This window comes from Physella acuta, unplaced genomic scaffold (genome assembly GCF_028476545.2).
Source record: "Physella acuta isolate Inbredline_101_S28 unplaced genomic scaffold, ASM2847654v3 ptg001325l, whole genome shotgun sequence".
Taxonomy (NCBI): domain Eukaryota; kingdom Metazoa; phylum Mollusca; class Gastropoda; family Physidae; genus Physella; species Physella acuta.
The window spans coordinates 202,317-225,851 of NW_026732840.1; the positions used below are offsets into that span (position 1 = coordinate 202,317).

General features: G+C 32.8%; 1 protein-coding gene across 1 annotated transcript; it reads right to left on the reverse strand.

The window, feature by feature from the left end:
- Positions 1–2,036: 2,036 nt before the first annotated feature.
- LOC131958395 (uncharacterized) lies at positions 2,037–13,266 on the reverse strand. The gene is made up of 10 exons (XM_059323403.1): positions 13,100–13,266; positions 12,801–12,986; positions 12,157–12,249; positions 11,568–11,882; positions 10,844–11,131; positions 9,208–9,471; positions 8,246–8,587; positions 4,423–4,533; positions 3,915–3,947; positions 2,037–2,125 (listed from the first exon to the last, which is right to left on the reverse strand). Exons 1-10 carry the CDS (start codon positions 13,233–13,235, stop codon positions 2,037–2,039), a joined length of 1,857 nt encoding a protein of 618 aa, XP_059179386.1. The 5' UTR covers positions 13,236–13,266.
- Positions 13,267–23,535: the final 10,269 nt, after the last annotated feature.

The window sequence follows — 23,535 nt, forward strand, 5'->3', positions numbered from 1 at the left end:
TAGGGCTAGGGCTAGGGCTAGGGCTAGGGCTAGGGCTAGGGCTAGGGCTAGGGCTAGGGCTAGGGCTAGGGCTAGGGCTAGGGCTAGGGCTAGGGCTAGGGCTAGGGCTAGGGCTAGGGCTAGGGCTAGGGCTAGGGCTAGGGCTAGGGCTAGGGCTATGGTTAGTTTTGGTTTTTTTATTAAGTTTTAGGCTGAGGTGAATGCTTAGGGTTTGGCCTTTTTTTCCCACGTTTTCTTTAAATTGCTTTCGCGTCTGTTTGTTTTGTTTGTTTGTTTGTTTGTTTGTTTGGTTCTCCATTCAAATCTTGCGATCGAAATTTCGGGCACTTCCCAGTTAGCTGGCGCGCTGAAATTTTCAGGGAAGCTTTGTTTCCGATGACAATAGAATATTCAATTGTTATTATTACTAAATAGATCCAAGGAAACATTTTATTGATCATTTTAGACCGCTATATATTTGTACTAAAAAACGTGAGGAAAAAGGGACATAACCCAGTAATTGTAATTTGATGAAAACAAGGTTCGGTATTCTCCCTCTTTTGGCTTACTGAGTTTTTGGTCACGCGGTGTTTGTGTACAAACAACCGGAACAACTGGTGGCCAGTATGGGGGAGACGATATGGTCGAGTGGTTGGGCACACAATTGCTAACCCACTCGACACGGGTTCAAGGCACGTGTTTTTTACGAGTTGTCTTCGTTTACCCCAAAAAAAAAGTGAATGCGAAAAGATAAAATCGATAGCAAGATTTTAATGCAAACAAACAGACAAAGAATAAAAAGTAGAAAATAAATATCATTAAAAAAGTTTTAAAAAACCCACGTTTTCTGATTGAACTAAAAAGTAGAAAATAAATGTTACACATCACAATAATGCAAGCGATCACTCTACTATAAGCGATGAAAAAAATTCATTGTACGGCTAAATATTACTAGTAATCATTAGCTTTACCAATTATCTAATGGAATAGTAGTGAGTGAAATCTTTATTTGAAAATATTTTATGTTTTAGGTAAAGTTCCCGTATGTTTCGTCTCCAGCTACCTCAACTATGGAAAGAAAAAAAAATGTTAAAGGCATGTATGTGCTATTTCTTACACGAAATGTACATTTAGCGATTGTATACAGGCTAAACCACACATTTCATTTTTCGTTAACAAAGGGCAGATGAATTGCAGTTTATTTATTTTAACGACCAAAGTGTCAGCACCATGCCTTGGTTCACCTATCGTAAAGTACCCTGCAAAGGACTCCAACGCTGAAGTCGATCTCGAATATTTTCCTCTTAGCAGTGGTAATTTATACTATTTAAACATGCTGATATATTAAATACAAATACCAAGATACTATATTTAGCACCATTTTAAATTTAGACCAATGTCGGCAAAACTGCACCGATTGTCAGTGTTAAACAATAAACCGCTTTCATTTAACCACGAAACATTTTGTCACCTTTATTTATTGCAGGTTACTCCGTATTTTATCGTTATCTCTGAAAATCATTAGCTTAGACTTCATAAAATTTAAAAGGTAAACTTAAGTATAAAAAAGATAATCTCTAGTAGTAAATCAAAAGAACTTATGCTTAAATCTTAAAAAATAATTACTTGTCATATTCTTTGGCCTTGCAGCTGCCGAAGTCAAGGTGGTCACGATTGTTTTGTAATCTTTTAATTTCGGATCATTTGTAAATCCGCCTTTCTTTCCATTAATTTCTAAAGGTAAAATATCTCAAAATGGTCAATACAAAGACTCAATTAAGTTATTTTTTTATTGGTCTATACTATAGGGAGCAGTATTCATATAAATTCTATACATTAAAATTATACTAACCTAATAAATTTCACAAATGTAAAGAAAAGTATAGGACATTGCCATTTAAAAAGTAATAGCATTGAATGCTTTTATTATTAAAGAAGTGCTAGAATATTTTTATTGTTTCGCTTATACTATATTTGTTATTGAAATTATCTTCGAAAATGTTCACTTTTTCAAAACTCAAAAGAGGTAGGGGCCTATACTGCATGAAAAAAATGGACTATGTATTACATTGATTTAGAATTTTCTTACCATGAAGCCGCACATTCAGGTCAAAGCTATAGACATCTAAGTTAGAAATCTCTGTTTCTGTAGGGGTCATATATATAAATAATAAATAAATATCTAAGAAATAACATATATATATATATATAATATGTTATAAAGTAGAGTGGTGAGAAAAGGGGCAAGTAGAACTGATTAGTAAGACATCATATTAAAATGGCGTTCAGGCTCTTGTCAGTGGCGGAACTAGAAAAATAGGGCCACCCCGCAAAAAATTTTTTTAGGCCCCCCCATATATATATATATATATATATATATATATATATATATATATATATATATATATATATATATATAAATACAATATATATATATATATATACAAACACAAAATACGAACATAGGAATAGGATACTCATTACTGGCCTGTTCGGGTTTTCAAAAAACAATGTTGTTTTTTTTACTTTCTCGTATATACGAAATATAGAGAAAGTCTTGTAATCGTGCAAAAAAAAAAAAATCGAGATTTTTACAAATCTCGACGTTTTGCATCTCACTGATACGGAAAAACATAATTTTGCAATCTTGTCCGTATGTCTGTGTGTCTGTGTGTGTGTCTGTGTGTGTGTGTGTCCGTGTGTAAACACGATAACTTGAGTACCGTTACAGCTAGGTTGATGAAATTTCATATATAAGTATTTTATCAAAATCCTAGATCCGTATCAACTTTTGAGCGATTTCCGACAACCGGAAGTGGTACTTTTTCTACTTTGAATTTTTCAAAAGCCTATAACTTGAGTACTATTTCAGATAGATAAATGAAATTTCATACGTAAGTAAAAGATCTAATTATCTACCTTCTATTAAATTTTGAGTCATTTCCGTTGACTGGAAGTAGTACTTTACGCTACTTCCGATTTCTCAAAAAACTAATGTGAATTTTAAAAGTAATAATAATATTGCGCACTATTATGCGCTTTTTTATTTCGCGTTCACTTGGTGTGCAATTAATTTGTCTACGAGATTTTATTCTATTTTTAAAACTTTAAGTATTTAAAATGGATTAAAAATCATGTCTATAGCCCGAGTTCCCATCCCCTGTTATTTTATATAAGAATATTCGAGAAAGTTTAGGGGAGATCACTCCCGGTTTATTTTAAAGTTAAATTTATATTATTAATTTTAAATACATTTCCTTTTTATACAATGTCATTCTTTAGTAAATACTTTATAAAAAAATAAGTAAGAGAAGCAATTGCTTTTTAATTCGTTTAGTACAAATCTATTAAAAGCAGCTTATGAGCACCTCTATTTGACTATTTAAAAAAGGGAAATAAGTCATGGAAGTGGTTTCAACGTTTGCTTATCTTTGTTAAGTTTAATTGTAGGAGAGTGAGGACTCGGCTTTCACATTGGTTCAAAAACAAAGGGAAAAAGAATATACTAGAGCTTGGGTTGGTGTTAAAAGAATAAAAATGTACCAACCGCAGCTACGGTAATCGTTTTACAAAACAACCATCAAGTCAAAAATGCAAGAAAATTAGATTTTTTTTAACCTATAAAAAAATTTATTATGGTCGGCTGTGGGCCCCTAAATGGCGTGGTCCCCCCCGCATTGCGGGGTCTGGCGGCACTGTAGTTCCGCCCCTGGCTCTTGTGCTAAACAAGCTTTGCTTGGCTTAGTATGCCGAAAGGTATTTATTTTCATATTAAATTATTTTTAACAAACAAAGTAGCCAATAACATTTTAAATCAATGTTGTGTTTTCTACACTTTTCCAAACATACATATAGAATTTTATATATATTCATTAAAAAAACACATTAATTTAAAACGACATTTAATTTATCTTTACCGAAATATAATAACTTACCGTAAGCACCTTTACAATGGCTTGTTTCAAAATCTGGAAGTTGAAAGAAATATAAAATTAGCCTTCGTTTTACCAAAAAAATTGTCAGATCTTTTGACAGTTGAATACGTAGGAAAATGAGTCTCTAGGTAAAGTAAGAGGTGATAATACTCAGAGATACACCCTCAGCACAACTTTACATATATATATATATATATATATATATATATATATATATATATATATATATATATATATATATATATAGGCCTAAACTAGCCATGATTAATACTTCAATATAGTAACTGGAGATAAACTTTATTAACAAATGTCTTCATAATAAAAAACCAATTAAATTAAGATTACAAATCTGCTAATGTATAACGAAAATAACTGTTTGTTAGTAAAATATTTATGAGTTTTAAAATAACTAATTGAAAATAATTCTTTAAACATAGTGTAAGGAATATTAATTCAATATTTGTAATCTCGTAAAAAAAGGTAAAATACTTTTAAACATCCAATTTACTTTCTTTCCTTAACCAGTAAATGGCTAATATCACTCCAGCAAGTAAAGTAACAGCACCAATAGAACCACCAATAGCAGCCGGTAAGTCTTCATTGGTATTAGATGTCATTCCTATATTTTAAATGTAACAATAAGACTTAAGTTTAGATTTGATTTATTATAATAGGAAAAAAAATAGTTTTATAATTCAAAATGAGCATTGTCTCAAAAGCCTTGAACTATTTGAATAAGTTTAGATCATATAGAATACTAGACTACCCGTTATCTAGTTAGATAACTGTGGGTTTTGGGGGGTCATCCATAAATGACATCACGTCTGCCAGCACTTATCATCCCAAAGTCACCAGACCCCACATTCAAAAAGACGTTTTTTTTATATTTTAAAAACTCTACTAAACTCTACTTCACCTGCCCAGTGTCCCGCCAAGTCTCAGACATGTTTATATTTAAAAAAAAAACGGTTCCGGCCGAGCATGGCTCTGACAACACTATCCTTTCATATGCTGAGAACATAGAAACAGGTTAACTCTACTTCACCTGCCCTGTGCCCCGCGAGGTCCTGATAGTCAACCGTATCATTCACACGTAGGCCTTAAGAAAAAAATTGAAAACATTGTTGTAGAAAGAAAATAAACCTTTTTACTATTACTAAGTTCATTGTTCTAAACTTTTATAATTAATGTGGTTAATCTACCTATGAATATATCAATAATCAATTAACGGCTTTAAATTAGTTTGTAATTAACAGTGTGTTTAAGAAAGAGCAATATTTACCACCCAAAACCTATTTTACAGCTCTACACATAATGGAGATTCTCCCCAATAACAAATCAAAAAAAACATACAAACAAAAAAATGAGTTATCAAACGTCACTATTCAGTCAAAGTTTAACCATTGTTCTAACACTTTAAAATTATTGTGGTTAATCTACCTATGAATAAATCAATAAATTAATTAACGTCTTTATATAAATGTATGATTAACAGTCTGTCTGCAATCAAAAATTATTCTCTACCTACATACTATTTTACAGCCCCCCATATAGAGCAGTTTCCTTACAGTACGAAATCAGACAAACAAAAAAAATAAATATTCAAACATGTAAAAAAAGTTGAGTTCTAGTAGTATACTAGAATACCCGTCATCCGTTGGATAACTGTGGGTTTCGGGGGTCATCCATCAAAAAACATCACGTCTGTCACTCAGAGGCAGAGCGACCCTTCCCGGCGCCCGGGGACAAAATTTTAAACCCCCCCCCCCCCAACATTTCGATTTTCAACCCCCCTCGAACTTTTTATGTGCACCCCCCCCCCACTCAAACTTTCGATTTGAACCCCCCTCAACCTTTCAATTTATTTTTCCAAACCATTTTGGCGCCCCAACATATGTCCCCCCCCCCCTCCACCTCCCCCCGCCTCCCCTCCCCTTCCCCCCCCCCCGCCTCCCCTCCCCTCCCGCCCCCCCCCCCCTCCTCGCTACGCTACTGCAGTGTCACTTATCGTCACAAAAAACAGACCCCACATTCAAAAATATGTTTCTTATCTTTTAAAAACACCGAAAACACCGATTTCGGACTATCCCTTCATATACTGACGTCACATGTGACCTACTCAACTCTACTTCACCTGCCCAGTGTCCCGCCAAGTCTCAGACAACATGTTTTTATCGTTTAAAAAACGATTCCAGCCGAGCATGTCTCTGACCACACTATCCTTTCATATGCTTAGGACAAAGAAACAGATGAACTCTACTTCACCTGCCCTGTATCCTGCCAAGTTCAGATAGACAACTTTATCATTCACATCTAAAAAACAAAAAAAAAATTGAAAAAATTATATATTTGACATATTGGTCTAGAACCTGTACCACCCGCATGAGAGCGGACTACGCTAACAACTTATCTATTTACTCGTGACGACACAAATGAATTTTTATACTATACTATGAGTCTCCTTATCCAACTTTATTTACGCGCGTAGATCTAGAACTAAGTCTAGTAGCAGCAACTTTCAAATTAAATTTTATCTTAACTTAGCCAAACAAAGATTTATATAAAATAAAGAAGGTCTGAAATTATCTAGAAAAAAAAATCTAGATCTAGATAGAATTATCTTGATCTAGATTCTACGACTCGTTTGCTTAAGTCTTAAGTTTAGTTTTTCTTGCTAGATCTAGAATCTAGATCTAGATCTAATCATTAGCTACGCTCATAGGCCCGGAGCGAGCATTTTAAAATTACCATATTCCAAACAAAGATTTATATAAAATAATAAAGGTCTAAAATAGTTTAGTATATTGAAAATCATTATTAACTAAATCTAGATAGAAAATTATCTATATTTTAGATCTACGACTGAGCTATATTTAGAATTTACGTTTATAATTTAGCAAACTTACCGGCATCGAAGCCGCGTATGAATCTTAAGCTACGCCAATAGGCCCGGATCCAGCATTTCAAAATTTGCATATTCGAAACAAAGATTTATACAAAATAATAAAGGTCTAAAATATTTTAGTATATTGAAACTCATTATTATCTAAATCTAGATAGAAGTATCTATATTTTAGATCTACGACTGGTTTGCTTAAGTCTTAAGTTTAGTTTTTCTTGCTAGATCTAGAATCTAGATCTAGATCTAATCATTAGCTACGCTCATACACATAGTCATAGGCCCGGAGCGAGCATTTCAAAATTACCATATTCCAAACAAAGATTTATATAAAATAATAAAGGTTTAAAATAGTTTAGTATATAGAAACTCATTATTATCTAGTTATTATCTAGATCTAAATCTAGATAGAATTATCTATATTCTAGATCTACGACTGGTTTGCTTAAGTCTCGTTTTTTTTGGATTGTATTTATTTATAACTATTAAATCTTTGATTTGACCTAGATCTTGATTCTAGATCTAGATCTATAAATAACTTTCTTGGACAAATTTTAGATCTAGAGAAATTTATCGTAAAACTAAATGAAAAAGACAGTTGAAAATTGATATAAGTGTTGGAACGTAATAAATACAGCAAACGGACGTATTGTTAAAGTTATGACCGACAGAAAATTAGATTTAGAACGCGTTAAACTTGTGAATGGGAACACAATTTTCTTCGATAGACGCCGCCATTTTATTGTACTAAAGAGTAAACAAAAACATGTGACGTCACGGTCCCGCCGAGTGTAGTGGTCGTTTTAATCTTTTAAAAAAAAATGGGTTACTCTGCATATGAATAAATCAATAAATTAATTAACGTCTTTAAATAAATGTGTGATTAACAGTCTGTCTTAAAACAAAAAATTTTCTCTACCTACATACTATTTTACAGCTCTCCACGATGAGTGCAACCATGCGAGATAGTCGATCAGGCAAACAAACAAACAAACAAAAAAACAAACAAAAAAATAAATATTCAAACATGTAAACAAACTTGACTTTTAGTAGTATATAGATAGATTTAAAATCATAAGCAGTTTGAGCGTTTGTCTATCTTTCATACTACAGTTCATGTATTGTTTTTGTACTAAGCAACAGCATGAGATATTGACTGCAGTACACAGTTCTTTATACAAAACTACTATCAATGTAGACCAGAAAAAAGTATTCTCCAATACAAAACTACATTTAAAAAAAAACGTGTTGGGTTTTGGCCTGCCCCCCCCCCCCCCCCATCGAATTCATTGCATCATCTTATTGTAGTCTTGCCACTGATGCATTAGAAAAGTTAAATATTTTAACAAGAATTAATGTAATAATACTCTAGTGTAAGGGGTGAAGAAAGAGGAATGACATGAAAAGTATTGAGCAAATGAAAAACGCCTACCCTTTTTTTCAACTATTTTAAAGTAGTAATAAAGAGTCCCTTCTGAGTTTGAAATAATCATAGTGTAGTTCGCAAAATAAGTGTTGGTAACGTTTTTTATAGTGTACAATATAGTAGTGGTTCCTTTATAATGCTCATATTCTACACTAAACTCATCAGTTGAGTTCGTCTGATTTGAGATTGAATGTACGAAGCTGTCATCAGAAGTAGAAGGCTGAAATTGTACTTCCGTTAGATTTGGAAAGGGATAGCCAAACACACTGATGTTTATTTTAGCCATGTCTCCAAATTTAAAGGAATATATTTTGTAGCCATCAGTTGAATTCACTAATTCAGCTGAACCTAAAAAAATGTAGATGAATTTACTATTAATCAAAATTGTTTTTAATGTAACATTTTAATTAATCTTTTGATTAAGTAATAAAATGCATTACATATTTCGATGTTTGTTACGCTATGTTAAAAGAAATGTTCCCAAATGTTTTGCATGTTTTTAAATAAACTTTACTGAATGAAAAATGTATTGAATTAATTAAGCGATATTTTTATAAGAAACAAAAATTCGATTGAAAACTATTCTAACGAAAATAGTCTAGCCATGATTCTTACATTTTATCTAGATCATTAGATTGTTGATTAATGCATGAATGTTTATATCATTTATTAAAGTTCTAGTTATTTTAATAATATTTTTATTAGCTTTTGCCATTAATACAACTTTATAATTGATTGCTATGTTATTATATTGCGATTGTTTTATACCTTTATAAAGAAATTTAATTTCATATCATTTTGAAAACCATATTTTTAATAAATTGAATAATATATGTATTAAAATCAATTGATTGTATGTAGCTAATCTCTCGATTTCTAATGATATAAGTCCAGAATGTTTGAATATGCTTGCACTTCATACAACACAACGACACAGTATTGATTATACAAATACTTTTATAACTTACACTTCACGTACACAGAAACAGATTGTTCTGTTTTGTACAAATTATTGTTGCTCGCTGAACACTTGTAGACGCCACTGTCCCTGCATTTAGCTGTGAAGTTGTGTTCCTCTACAATGATAGCGGCATGTCCACTTTGTCTTGTTATATTGTACCAAGGCATAGGGTTCCCATCTGTTGTACATGTTAAATCAACCGTGGAATTCAAGTCGACTTCAAGCTTGTCGGTCTCATTGTTTGCCGTGAATTGTGTTATATTTACATTATCTGCAGGTTAAGAAAAAACTTTGCAAGGACTGAGGCAATTGTTTTTTTTTGTAAATCAATTTGTGAATCGAAATAAAGTTATGTGAGAAAAAAAACATTATTTCTGATAACCAACACGGATCAGTTGTTTATACATACGTTATTTTGAGAGCAATTGCATTTCGCCCCGCCGGAGTGCCGACCTTCAAAAAAGCTATTTTATTTCACAGAAAAACTTCAATGAGTATTCTCATGAACATGCCAAAGTATCACGGCGCCCGGATGAAAGGTAATGTTTAGTTATACATAAATGACATATACACAAACAGACATATATATTTTAATTTGTTTATACAATAGCGTACCCACCAGAGCAATTCTCCGGTCTCAGAATAAAGAAAAACCTGTAAGCTATACTAATTGCGTATTTTTAGACATGTGATCTCACTTTCTGACTGTATCATGCAAAACAATTGTGAAGATTACCTCATTAGCAAATAAACTAAACTTTTAACTCTACAGGAGTGTTTATTTAACGCATTAAAATTTATTAATAGAAGTGTTATATACGAGGTTCTAATGATGTTTTTATAGATTTATAATTTCTGTTTAGATCATCTAAAAATAGACGGGTATTTTGTCATCGTAAAGTTACAAAACTTTACATGAGGGGTCCCTAGAGTTACAAAAAGTTATTTATCGAAGCATGGATATTTATAGATAAACAACTGCTATTTTTAGAAGTGTAACGTATCTGACAAAACTCAACATAATGACATAACGTATTACTGATTATTGCTTAAGGACAAAAGGAAACCTTTAACTTAACGTTTCCTGCAAAAAAATCTAGCCTGGTTAATTCCCCTTAATAGTCAATAATATTCCTTATTTATTGCAAAGACATCCTTACAAAATTTCAAAGTTTAACGGCAAAGGGATGAAATGTATAGTAATTCATAAAGACATACACCCACAAATAGTTTCACTGATATATATGTATATATATATATATATATATATATATATATATATATATATATATATATATATATATATATATATATATATATATATATATATATATATATATATATATATATATATATATATATAATTATAATTATAATTATAATCAGTAATAAAAGGATATTATATTGAAAAAAATAGAAGCGGTGTTTTTATAGCCACAATGAAGAGAAAACATTTATGGCCAGTACAAAGGGATTAAATATTTTATTAAATGCACTTTTACTGGGTTTTATAGTTGGACAAAATAACTTCAATGTATGTAATCAAGGTACATTAAACATTGTAGTTTTAAAATCAATCATGTAAAAAATGTATTAGACTTATAACTTTTTTATATGCTTATAGAGATATTGCTGATACTTACATGTAACATTCAAAATAATCAAAGTCATGTTGTTCATATAGCATCCTGTAATGTGTCCAGCAGTGCATGTACAGTTTTGATTGTTAAGACTTCTGGAAATTGATTGTAGAGACAACTGGGCTGTAATGGTTGAAGGTTTACTCCAAAAATGTCCACATTTGATCACAATATTTTGACCTCCATCAACATCACAGGTGACGTTATAAGTTTGATTTTCCTTCAGAACTAGTTTGTTGTTGTCGTGAAGTGCTTCAGAGATTTTTAGCAAAGGTTCCGAGGATGGCGGCGCTATACAATTGTATAAATTTTAATTTAACGTTTAAAATGTTACACCATTAAATGGCTAGCAATAAAAAAATTGTATGATAAAATACAGCAATATCAGGAAATATTATCTCACAAGCACATCTCATGATTATTTTTTGTGCGCTTTTTTATCCTGTGATCTTGTTTTAAGATTATTTCTCCGTGATTCGGTTTTTCTGAGATAATTTCTAAATTTATATATTTTTCGATAAAAAAAACATACAAACACAAAATAGCCATGCAGTAAGAAAAACCCAAGGGAGAATGAATATATGTATAGATTTAAATTAAAAATTAGACGTTTCTATAGTTTTTTTTTATACATTAAATTTAAAATTGCACTTGCTAATTTTAACTAATGTATATTAATTTTATGTTATTCCACTAATGTTTCGTAAATTTGTGGTAATTATTTTACCTCGAACAAACACTTGTAATGATGTGTTGACATTTATCTCCTTGTACTTGGAGTTCTCAACAAAACAACCAAAGACAAGAACACCAGCAGATCTTGGTTGAAATGATGAAATATAATTACAGCTGGAGCTGTTGTGTTGGGTGGAGAAACTCAGTGGTAAATTGTTCTGGTACATTGTTATAGAGGGCTCTGGGTTCACTGTGGCCTTCAACACGTGACATGCAAATATGATGTTGCCAGTGGTTGGGCAAAGGTTGTATATGTCAGTTTGGCTGGAAACGTCTTTTCTTTCTATCGAAGCATTAGTAGGTCCGTCTGAAATTAAGAAAATGATTGTATAAAAATGTAAAAAAGTGTGATATTTTTTAATAAAATAGCAGCATAGAAATATGGTTTACGTTTTTGTTTACATTATCGTACCCTGATTTAAGAAAATTATATCTATAAAAATATGCAATTTATTAGCATATTATTTTTAAGGACTATTGGATGACTTAAACAAGTTCAAGTCGATTACTTAAACTACGTTTGAATATTTATACAGAGTCACACACACATAGTAAATTAACGCACATTAAATTTTACTTACATGAAAATTTGGCCACAAAAGTAATACTTGCACCACTCAATGTACTGTTCCACATATATTGTGGCTGACATTTAAATACCTTGCTTGATACACCTATTAGAGACAAAAAACACATTCAGATCTGTGTCGCTAGAAAAGGAATTTACTTACTCAAAAGTAAAATAAATTAAAAATAGTTATCCATAAATGAATTTAAGTTTGGTTTAGTTAATAATGCCACAAAATAAACGCATATTAAAAAGTATACATTAAGAAATTACAATTTCCTTTTCTGGTTGTTTCTTATATTAAACTTTCCCAACAACTATCCATACAGTGGAAAGTCGTGAAGCTGGCGTGTAAAATTGATTTTCATATTTTTAGTTTAAACATTCAAGTATAAACATTCTTATGTAGTTTAGATTCAATTTTAAACTCGAACCTATTATTTTTACAGTTCTTTAAAATTGGTAGATTTTCACATAACAATTTTTAAGTTCTAAATTATAAACATATATATGTTTAATCTTAATAATGATTTTTTTCAGTTTTTTAAAACAAAATTTTAAACATGTCTCAGTTTTCATTAATTAAAGTCAATGGATGTTTACGTAAATATGTTACCAACTTGTCTGTATGTGTTTATTATCAAAACATAAACTTACCACTGACGTTAACCAGTCCAGTCAACACGCCTGTTCCAATAAGTAGATTGTTCTCATCATACCATTGAAAATTTGCAGGTAAGTTACCTGGAGTTGAGTTGGTACATTTACAAGAATAGGTGTCTCCCAGTTTAATGTAATCCATAGAATTGTTCCTACACTCGATCAAAACAGCCACAGGTAGAACTAAGAAAAAACAACGAACACAATTAATATATAAGTAAAGTACTATAAAAACACATACACGCATAATAATACTTTTATTACTTCTTATACTGAGTATTCAAAGTAAACCTCACCCAGATCAATGCTCACGTCATTAGCTCTGACAGCAAACTGTGGACCGTTGATATCAGGATAAAGGTAGGCAGAAAAGACATTTGTACCCAGCTGTAAACCGCCAACTTGTGTTACAAATCTGCAGGTTGTTGTCATGTACTCGTTACCAGAGATGGCGTAGGATGTTGATGTACACGCTGTGTTTGTGTAGTTTCTGTTGAGCTGTTAAATCAATATAAAACGTTTTGCCGTATAGACTATATAATATTAACATAATACGGCTTATACGCGCAATAGTGAACGTTTACAAGCTATAATTTAATGGGTAGGCTACCTAATTGGTTTGATAAAATGCAAAAACAAAGCCTTATATAACCTGGAATATTGTTTTCAATTATAAGTATCATCCATTTGAATAGTATCTGTTCAATAATAGTATCTACGAATATAGTATTACTTAATATCTATATAATTTAAGTTTTTTAGGTGTTATATGTAGGCTACATAAATAAGAATACAAAATATAATACATCTGTTTTTATAAGTTTCATCTAAAGATCTAAATACCCGAATCGATTTAATGTATTTTCGCCACACTTGAGAATCATAACGGCGGGACTGTTTTAGCACACTTTCTAACGAATTCACTAAAAATTAAAATTATAATTGTTCATATATTTTTAAAGCCACTATAAGCGACGTCTATGTACCGACATTTAGACCGACAGATTAAATATACAATTATTATTTTATATTCGGTGCCATTACAATTTTTTTTACAATTTCTGTTTTAAAATGTAACACATAAGGCCTACCATGGTTACCAGTAAGAGGGGGGGGGGGGGTAATTTATAATTTATTTGCTTGCGGGTCCTGTGAAACCGCAACTGTTAATGTATTTTTTATGCTATTTTGCGTGTTATGCTCCATGTGTTCCCATGTCATGTGACCTCTGGGACTTTGGGTAGTTCGGACCTGTGTCCGCGGCATTCAAACCCCAGGCTTCTAATGACACGTCCCACGTGTCCGTTCAGCTCCTGTATTTTCTATGTTCTGTCTAACCAACTAGCTATACCATATACCCTGAACTGGCGTCATCACTCTGGCATTGCCCAACCAACCAAAATCAAAGCACAAAAAAAACGCAAAGATAACACAAACACAAATACAAACACAACTGAAAACAAATACAAACGCAACTATAAACGCAAACCAAAACTAAAACCCAAATACATAACAAACGCAAACATAAACGCAAAGTGCTCACAGTCTAGCCCATGCTTACGCCTGATTCAACTTAGTAAACCAAAATAGTACCCCAACTTATGCGCTTAATTTAAACGAACGTAGGCGCCAAAGCGAAATAGCCTAATAGCACCCTGTCGGGGCGCCGGAGCACGCCCGGTACGATTCAGTTTAAGACTAAGCTTAGACATAGTCTACCGCACGGTTTAAAACGAAAGTATGCACCATAGCGCTCACAGGATATCCCACAGCGCCAAATAGACGCTAGCTGGGGCGCCGACGGAAGCGCCTGATTCAATTTAGTGAACGGCAATAATACCTCTAAGCTTATTCGCAAACAGAAAGATAAAAGGAAGCATAGATGACATTTAGAAGCTGGCTTCTAAACTGTTATTGATTTTTAAAAAAAATTGCGGTGCAAAGCAATGTCATCTGATTGAAACGTTGTAGCTATGAAACATAAACATTGCTATGAAAAGAAATTTGTCTTCCATTTTGACTTTACGATCGAGAATGTAGTAAAACTTTACACTGCTAAATATACAGCTAAAAAGTCTACTTAAAAAAAATTCATAAAAAATGATTTAATAACAAGCTTTTATGTGCTAATGCACTAAAAATAGAAAATAAATTATACACTACTATTTAAATAACTATAAAGAAATGCGTGGGTCACTTTAGTATCTATTGGATACCTTTACTAATGTTAAGGAAGACACCCACGCTTTTCTTTTTAGTTATTTAATTAGTAGTCTATAATTTATGTTCTACTTTGTAGTGCATTAGTACATAAAAGCTTGTTATTAAAGCGTTTTTCATGAAATTTTTTAGTGCTTTACATGTTTTTATTTACAATAGAGTTTCATGACTAAAAACCATTGCGCGCCTATTGAACATGATAACGCGCTTTTGCCGTGATAACGCTTTTGGGTATACATGCCCACTAATTTGGACCAAATTTTAATTAATTCATAAAAATTTAATTAGGCATCCAATTAAGTCAAATTTAATTTCAGACTGCATTGTCTTCTTGTCTTCATGTCTTGACCCACGTGCCAAGTGTGAACCGTATCGGTCAAGTAGAAGTGTCCGAATTTTCGTTCCGGCGTTTCGATCTAGACCGACGACAGACTGATGAATGACGAAGAAATGAGTCAAATTAAAGCTTTAAAAAAAATCATAAAAAACGTTTTAATAAGACGCTTTTATGTACTAATGCACTAAAAATAGAAAATAAATTAAAACTATTTAAATAACTATAAAGAAAAGCGTAGGTCACTTTAGTATTTTTTGGATACGTTTACTAATGTTTAGGAAGAGACCCACCCTTTTCTTTATAGTTATTTAAATAGTAGTTTTAATTTATTTTCTACTTTTTAGTGCATTAGTACATAAAAGCTTGTTATTAAAACGTTTTTTATGAAATTTGTTTTAGTACTTTACATGTTTTTATTTACAATAGAGTTTCATGACTAAAAACCATTGCGCGCCTATTGAACGTGATGGCGCAGCCATTGAACGTGATGGCGCAGCTTTTGAACGTGATGACGAGTGTGGTGTGGTTGGATAGACATGCCTACTAATTTGGTCAAAATTTTAATTAATTCATAAAAAAATAATTAGACATCCAATTAAGTCAAATTTAATTTCAGATTGCATTTTCTTCATGTCTTGACCCATGTACCAACTAAGAACCGTATTCGTCAGTTAGAAGTGTCCGAATTTTCGCTTCGGCGTTTCGATCTAGACTGACGACTGACGAGGAAGTGAGTTAAATAAAAACTTGTAAAAAGTTATTCACTACGCTGAGGTTAATGAAAAAAGACGACGTTCATTATGTTTGGTGCGTCAGACGAAAACGAATTCCCCTTCATGCGCAGAAAAAAAAGACACAGATAATAACCTGCAGGAATTCCCGACCCCGAATAAAGATGTTTTTTTTTTCGCCAACCGTCTTTGATTAAAAAAATAATCAGTAAATAGTATGTTCAGTGTATGAAATAAATAAAAGTCAATATTTGAAAAAAAAAACCTACCCCATTGCACTTGATCAATCCTCACTAATTATGTAATTATTTTTTCCCCAACACCAAAACAAAGTAATAAAAGGTAAAAAAAAAAATTCTCCCCGATGTAATGTTGTTTTAAAAAAGGGAAGTAATTGTGTTTTCCTAATTTATCAAGGTACGTAAGGAGTGCTCAAGAAACAAATGTAACTCATTTTCAGAAACAATTACTATTTTTGTGAAAGATAATACATTTTTAAAAAATTTAGTTTGATGGACATGCCGATAATTATCACTATATGTTTGAAAAAAGAAAATTGTTTTACTACACCTTCAATATAAATTTTCAAATAATTATTTTAGACGATGAGCACTTTAGACGTATAACACTATGACGATAAAGTCTATTATTTTTTTTATAATCTTTTGTAATCAAGGATTGCGCTGTCCGCCACAGAATTCTACTTTATAAATTAGATTACTGCTTTTTATCATACTATTGCTGCATGTTGCTGACTAGGTATGTGATGTATTTTATTTAGAAGATTACTTATTTGCATTATTCATTCTAGTGCTGTATGCTGCGGTTTAGTTAGGTTAAGTATTTATCTTTATAATAGTTTTTGGCAGTCTTGTATACTGGCCGTAACCTATTTTAAGACACCGTGTATTTATGTTAACCTATACGTAGTAGTATATTCAGAGATGTAATCTATGTTAAGCCGTCTTAGAATCCCTAACTTTTGTCAGGTGCCAATCAGAATATGGTAGACTCAAGGACGTTCTACAGATTCGAGCAAGGGATACGAACGTATTACAGTCGGGTTAACAATCGGAAGTTGTTAGTGTTATGGTAAGATTATTTATGTTAGGGTGGAATTTAAATATTCGTTTAGTGTATGTTGAGGTTAAGTATAAATCGGTAGGATACTAAAATTTCGATTAGTAACAATTATTTCAATTTTTTGTTAGTTTTTTTTGGGATGAGTTGTATTTTCATAAATAAGGGAGACATACTTTAGAAGTTTTGTTACTATGGGAGGAATATTTCTCTTAGCATGACACCATTTATGGATGATCCGTTGAATATTATAATTAGCTTTAACGGCAGTCTTAGTTTTAATAAGAGTTTGAGCTAAGTTTGATTTCATTTAAGGTAAATTTTAATATTGAGTGATGATCGATACGTTTTTACTGCTTTCAAAATAATGATTTTCGCTATTTTTTAAAAATAATATTTATTTATGCGACCACAAATACATATGGACTTTTAATTCAAAACTATATTTATAACCCACAACCTGGAGAGTCTTAAATTAAACCAGCAACTTACACGGTTAATTATACATTTTGCTGGTGGGTAAGTCTTGTTAGTTGTACAGACAACAGAGACATCCTTGCCATCATTTGATAAGAATGGAGGATTACATGTGTTGTTTGCTGGTAGTGCTTGAAATAAGTATATTATAAAATAACAATTAGTATTAAAAATATTAATACTTACCCTTTAAGTAAATCTTTACATAATTAATTTAAACACAATACAGAATCACTACTAGATTTACTCACATTACACGTTGTTTTTTCACTTCAAATTACCAAATTGTGAATAAATGTTAAATAGATAACTAGATATTGTCGATTTTTTACGTACACGGCAGTATTTCAGCATCCTATTTTGTTTAATATTTACAATGAATCGGCAAAACCAAAAGCTAAGTTTTGTCTTTACACATTAATTGAATGCATTGATTACGTATGTGTCAGTACAACTAAACAACAAACATGTATTTGGTACTAATTACATTCACTTAACAACATGTAGTTTAAAGACAATGTGTTTATCCTACGTTTTCATGTCTAAAATATACATACATGTATAATGTTATTGAGTCAGGCCGAACGTTTCCCAGCCTGCATGTATGCATTTAAATTTTGTCTACATTACGCTGGGTGCATCCGAGCTTAAAAAAGGCTTTTACTTTAGCTTAAGCATGGTTGCCGCTCTCAGAGAAAGCGAAACAATATCCTTTAAAATGAACTAAAAAGACAAGAGGGAAGTTGAAATGCAGACCTCCAACACAATTTCTGAGAAACAACACAGGGAGTTGGATATTTAATTTTTGGGTTGGTATAAATAAAATAGGTTAGAACATATCGCATATATAGTGCCTGTCAAAACGGCCTAGTCAAATAAACTGCGACTACTTGACACCGTCGAATAAGTTTCTGAAGAAACGATTTAAGACTTTTTAGACTCCCATCAACTGGATTTTGATACTAACTGATGTAATTAGGACATTTAGGAAAGGAATGAACGCCAACGTAATATAGTAATACTACTTGCAAAGTCTGTAGAAAACACGAACATACATATTTTTATTTATTTTTTGTTAGATATTCAGCGTGAAAAAGAAACACAAATGTTTAAATCTGAAATAATTTATTTACTACAAAGTAATAATACAACGAAATTGTAATTGATTCCTTTCATTTATAAATAAAATTAAAAAGAAATATTTTAAAAAGTTTTAGTTCACACATGTAGTTTGATTTTTAAGAATCAAATGAATTTTTAATCAACTCCCATGGGTTTATAAAAGTTGGCCTTTTTGTACTTAGAGATCTCCACATCTACAATAAGTGTAGCATTTTAGAAGCGGCACATAGTAAAGGAAATATAATCTGGGCCTACTACTTGATGTGTATGTGAACAAAACATTTTATTTTTAAAATATAAACAAAAATGATATCATATTCCAATATAAAAACATACTAAAAGTCATGCTATTATCATTTTTTAGATAAACTAAATATCTCTAAAAATTCATAAAAACTTATTAATAACAAGTTTTATGGAATAATGCACTAAAAATAGAAAATAAAGTATACACTACTATGTAAATTACTATAAAGAAAAGCGTCGGTCACTTTAGTATCTATTGGATACCTTTACTAATATTTAGGAAGAGACCCACACTTTCTTTAAAGTAATTTAAATAGTAGTGTATAATTTATTGTTATTAAAACGTTTTTATTATTTTTGTTAGTACTTGACATGTTTTATTTACAATGGAGTTACATGACTAAAACCACTGCGTACCTATTGAACGTGATGACGCGCTAATGAACGTGATGACGCGTGTATAATAGTGTGGAGTAGTTGGATAAGGCTGCCTACTAATGTGGTCAAATTTTTAATCTATCTATCTATCCTAATATATAATTCCCCATGTTCGCACTTCTCTCTCTCTCTCTCTCTCTCTCTCTCTCTCTCTCTCTCTCTCTCTCTCTCTCTCTCTCTCTCTCTGTCCGCAAAATATTTTCGCCGGACATCACGTCAGAAACGGCAGCGATATATTTCGAACTTTATACGGACTTTTGTTGAAAATAATATGTTAGATGTTTTAAATGTATAACCACAATTTTATTTAAAGAAGAAAAATAAAAATTAAAGGCGTATTCGAATGTAGAGAAACAGTATTATTTATGCAACTGGAAAAACATTAATAGATGTGAAAAAGAACGCATAAAACTGTGACGTCACTATTGCTTATACATTAACTAATGACGTCATCTGCCGTGTTTAGAATAAAAAGAAATGAACTATTTCATTCAAATTTGATTTAGATCTACGTACACTATGAAATGTATACAATACAATTTTTCCGGCCTAAACTCATAAAATTTATTTTATTTATTTGGATTCTAGATCTAGATATTCTAGATTCATCTATTCAAATAATACATTTCTATACTAAAGTAATTCAGGCCTTAATTACTTTATTGAAATCTTTGTTTATCTATGCAATTTGCTAATCTCTATAATATATAAAGCAAAGTTGTCGGGTGCCCGATAGGGCACTTCCCGGCGCCGCAGGCGCTTCAAATTTGGCAGGATCTTGCCTTGGGGCGACAGAACACGGGGGCCGGTTGGCCGAAAAGTCTACGATGATGTGGTCAAAACTGACCTCGACTGACCGGCGCCTTATATGAGCTATAAATCGAAAAAAAATGTCCACGGAGGAACCTCTTCATAACTCCTGAGGTCGTAGACCGACCCTCGGGCGAATTAATTAAGCATTCAAATTCTCAATGTTTTCGAAAGCTTGAGCGAAGCTGGGCAGCATGCCTAGTCTATATATATAAAAAGCAATGTATGTGTGTGTGTGTCTGTGTGTGTGTATTTTCTGTATTACCACACCACTTATCACATCGCCGTCGAACTTTGGGAAGTTCTTAAGAATATTCCTGGGGAGGTTTCTGCGGGAAAAAAAATTCAAATTCGCAGGGGTGGCGCCCCGGCAGGGCGCGATTTTTTTTTCTCTATATACGGTTTATAAAAAAATAAAAGTCGATTGCAGATTCACACTGTTCATCCAATCGCCGTCAAACTTTGGTACGTTTATTATTAGCACACTTTGGGGAAGGGTTCTGTAAAAAAATTATTTTTAATTTCACAAGGGCGACGCCACGGGAGGGTGCGATTTTTTTTCTATATACCGTATATAAAAATAATAAAAGTGAATTGCCGTTACACCGTTCACACGATCGGCATGAAACTTTTGGAAGATGTTGAGAATATTCCTGAAGAGGTTTCTGCGCTAATAACATTTTCAAATTTGCAGGGTTGGCGCTCCGGCAAAACGCGAGATTTATTTTTTCTCTATATACGATGTATAAAATAAAAGTCGATTTTGTTGTGACAGCGTTCACCCGATAGTCATGAGACTTTAGGGAGTTGATTAGAACGCTCAAGGGAAGTGTTCTGTTAAAAAAATAATTCTTAATTTCGCAAAGGCGGCGCCATGGGAGGGTGCGATTTTCCCCTTATACGGTATGTAAAAATAAAAGTCAATTTTGGTTAGACACTGTTCATCCGATAGCCATGAGGCTATAGGGGAGTTGATTGGGACACTCTGGGGAAGGGTTCGGTAAAAAAAAGTCATATTTAATTTCGCTAGGGCGGCGCCACGGGAGGGTCGATTTTTCTCAATATACGGAATATAAAAATAATAAAAGTGAATTGTCGTGACACCGTTCACACGATCGCCATGAAACTTTGGGAAGATGTTGAGAATATTCCTGGGGAGGTTTCTGCGCTAAAAACATTTTTCAAATTCGCAGGGGTGGCGCTCCGGCAGAGCGCGATTTGTTTTCTCTCTATATATGGTATATACAAATTAAGTCGATTGCGGTCTCACAACGTTCATCAGATAGCCATCAAACTTCAGGGACTTGATTAGAACACGTCAGGGAAGGGTTCCGTAAAAAAAATCATTTTAAATTTGCAAGGGCGACGCCACAGGAAGGTGCGATTTTCTCTATATACGGTTTATAAAAATAAAAGACGACACAGTTTATCCCGGTGCCATAAAACTTTAGATAGTTGATGAATACTCCCGAGAAGGTTTCTGGGTTGGGAGGGGGGAATAGGGGTGGGTAGGTGGTGGGGAAGGGAAAATTTAATTTAGCATGCCCCCCCCCCCCCGGCTGGATGCGATTTGGCGCCCTGGTCTTTCCCGTGAGCGCTATGGTGACTACGTTCGGTCTAAACAGTGTGATTGACAATGGATAGGATGGGGCGTTACAAACGCTTACTAAATTAAATCAGGCGTGTCATCTGGCGCCCTGGTAGGGTGCGATTAGGCTGCAAATAAAAATGTCTTTTTCGGCCCCCAAAGGCTCACATGGGCCGCCGAGGGCCATGTAATATGTTTTATTTTATTAATCAGAAAAAATAACCAAGGTTAGATTATTAACTAGGATGTTTCTTTTTGTCCGTAAAAAAATCCAAACCGTTTCGTCACTTTGCGAATGATGCAATTACCATCCATTTTAGTTAATTCAATCAGAAATTGAGATCGAGCATCTAATATCTAACAATAGACCATTAGGGTTAGGGTTAACATATTGCATCAGTCACGCTGATGTTTAAAACACGTCAAATAATTTTTTCACGTGTTAAATAACAAATCCTGTTTATTTGTGTCACTTTAGCGAATGACGCAATCTGCATCATTGTTAACAGGATGCTATTTGGCACGATGGCGCCTGTTAGTTTTAAGGAGCCAGGGGTCGTACGCCGCGCCTATGCGGTAGTGTAATCGGGGGGGGGGGGGGGCTTCTCTACCTCTCTGCCAAATGGGCGGTCACCGAAGTATGTTCTACCATATTATTTTGATGTATAAAATAAAAGTCGATTTTGTTGTGACAGCGTTCACCCGATAGTCATGAGACTTTAGGGAGTTGATTAGAACGCTCAAGGGAAGTGTTCTGTTAAAAAAATAATTCTTAATTTCGCAAAGGCGGCGCCATGGGAGGGTGCGATTTTCCCCTTATACGGTATGTAAAAATAAAAGTCAATTTTGGTTAGACACTGTTCATCCGATAGCCATGAGGCTATAGGGGAGTTGATTGGGACACTCTGGGGAAGGGTTCGATAAAAAAAACTTTCCAACTGCGAACCGTATTTGTCAGATAGAAGTGTTTGCAATTTCGCTCGGGCGTTTCGATCTAGACAGTCTGACGACAGACAGAGGAAGTTAGTACAATAAAAGCTTGTAATAAAAACTAAGGTATTTTGTAATAACTGCATCATATCCTTCTATGAGATGTCCTTGACATTTTTGCTCAAGTTTTTGTAATTTAAATGACGCTAGCTCGATTGTGACAAAAGCCAGAAAGACTTATGATTATTGTTAAAAATCAGACTGTTGTAATACCTAAAGTTTGTTCTTGAGACTTCTTTATACAAGGAAATACCATCTAATTTTTTTTTTTATTTTATGCACTAACCATAGTAAATAGTATACGGACACATAGGGCAGGAAACAGATTGGTACCTCAAAATGCATATTCGATCTTCGCCGTTCATAAACTTTCTAACCAGACATCGTTCGGGGATTTTGTTTATACTAATAAATAGAGCTATGTTTTTACAAGCTTCGTTAGCAACATTTTTGTGGAATACGTTTTTTATGACATTTTGTGCCGCGGCGAAGGATGCAAAGTATGCAAATCTAGACGGAATGGATCTACTTGGAAAAGTACGTGTAATGCACTAATAAGGTAAGAAATAATATTTTGTAAAAATAACTATTATTTTTATGGCTTTTTCATTAGAAATGATTGCTGTAAATTATGAAAGTAAAAAAAAATATATTTGAATGCGTTTTTTACTTTAATTTGAACAAAATGAATGG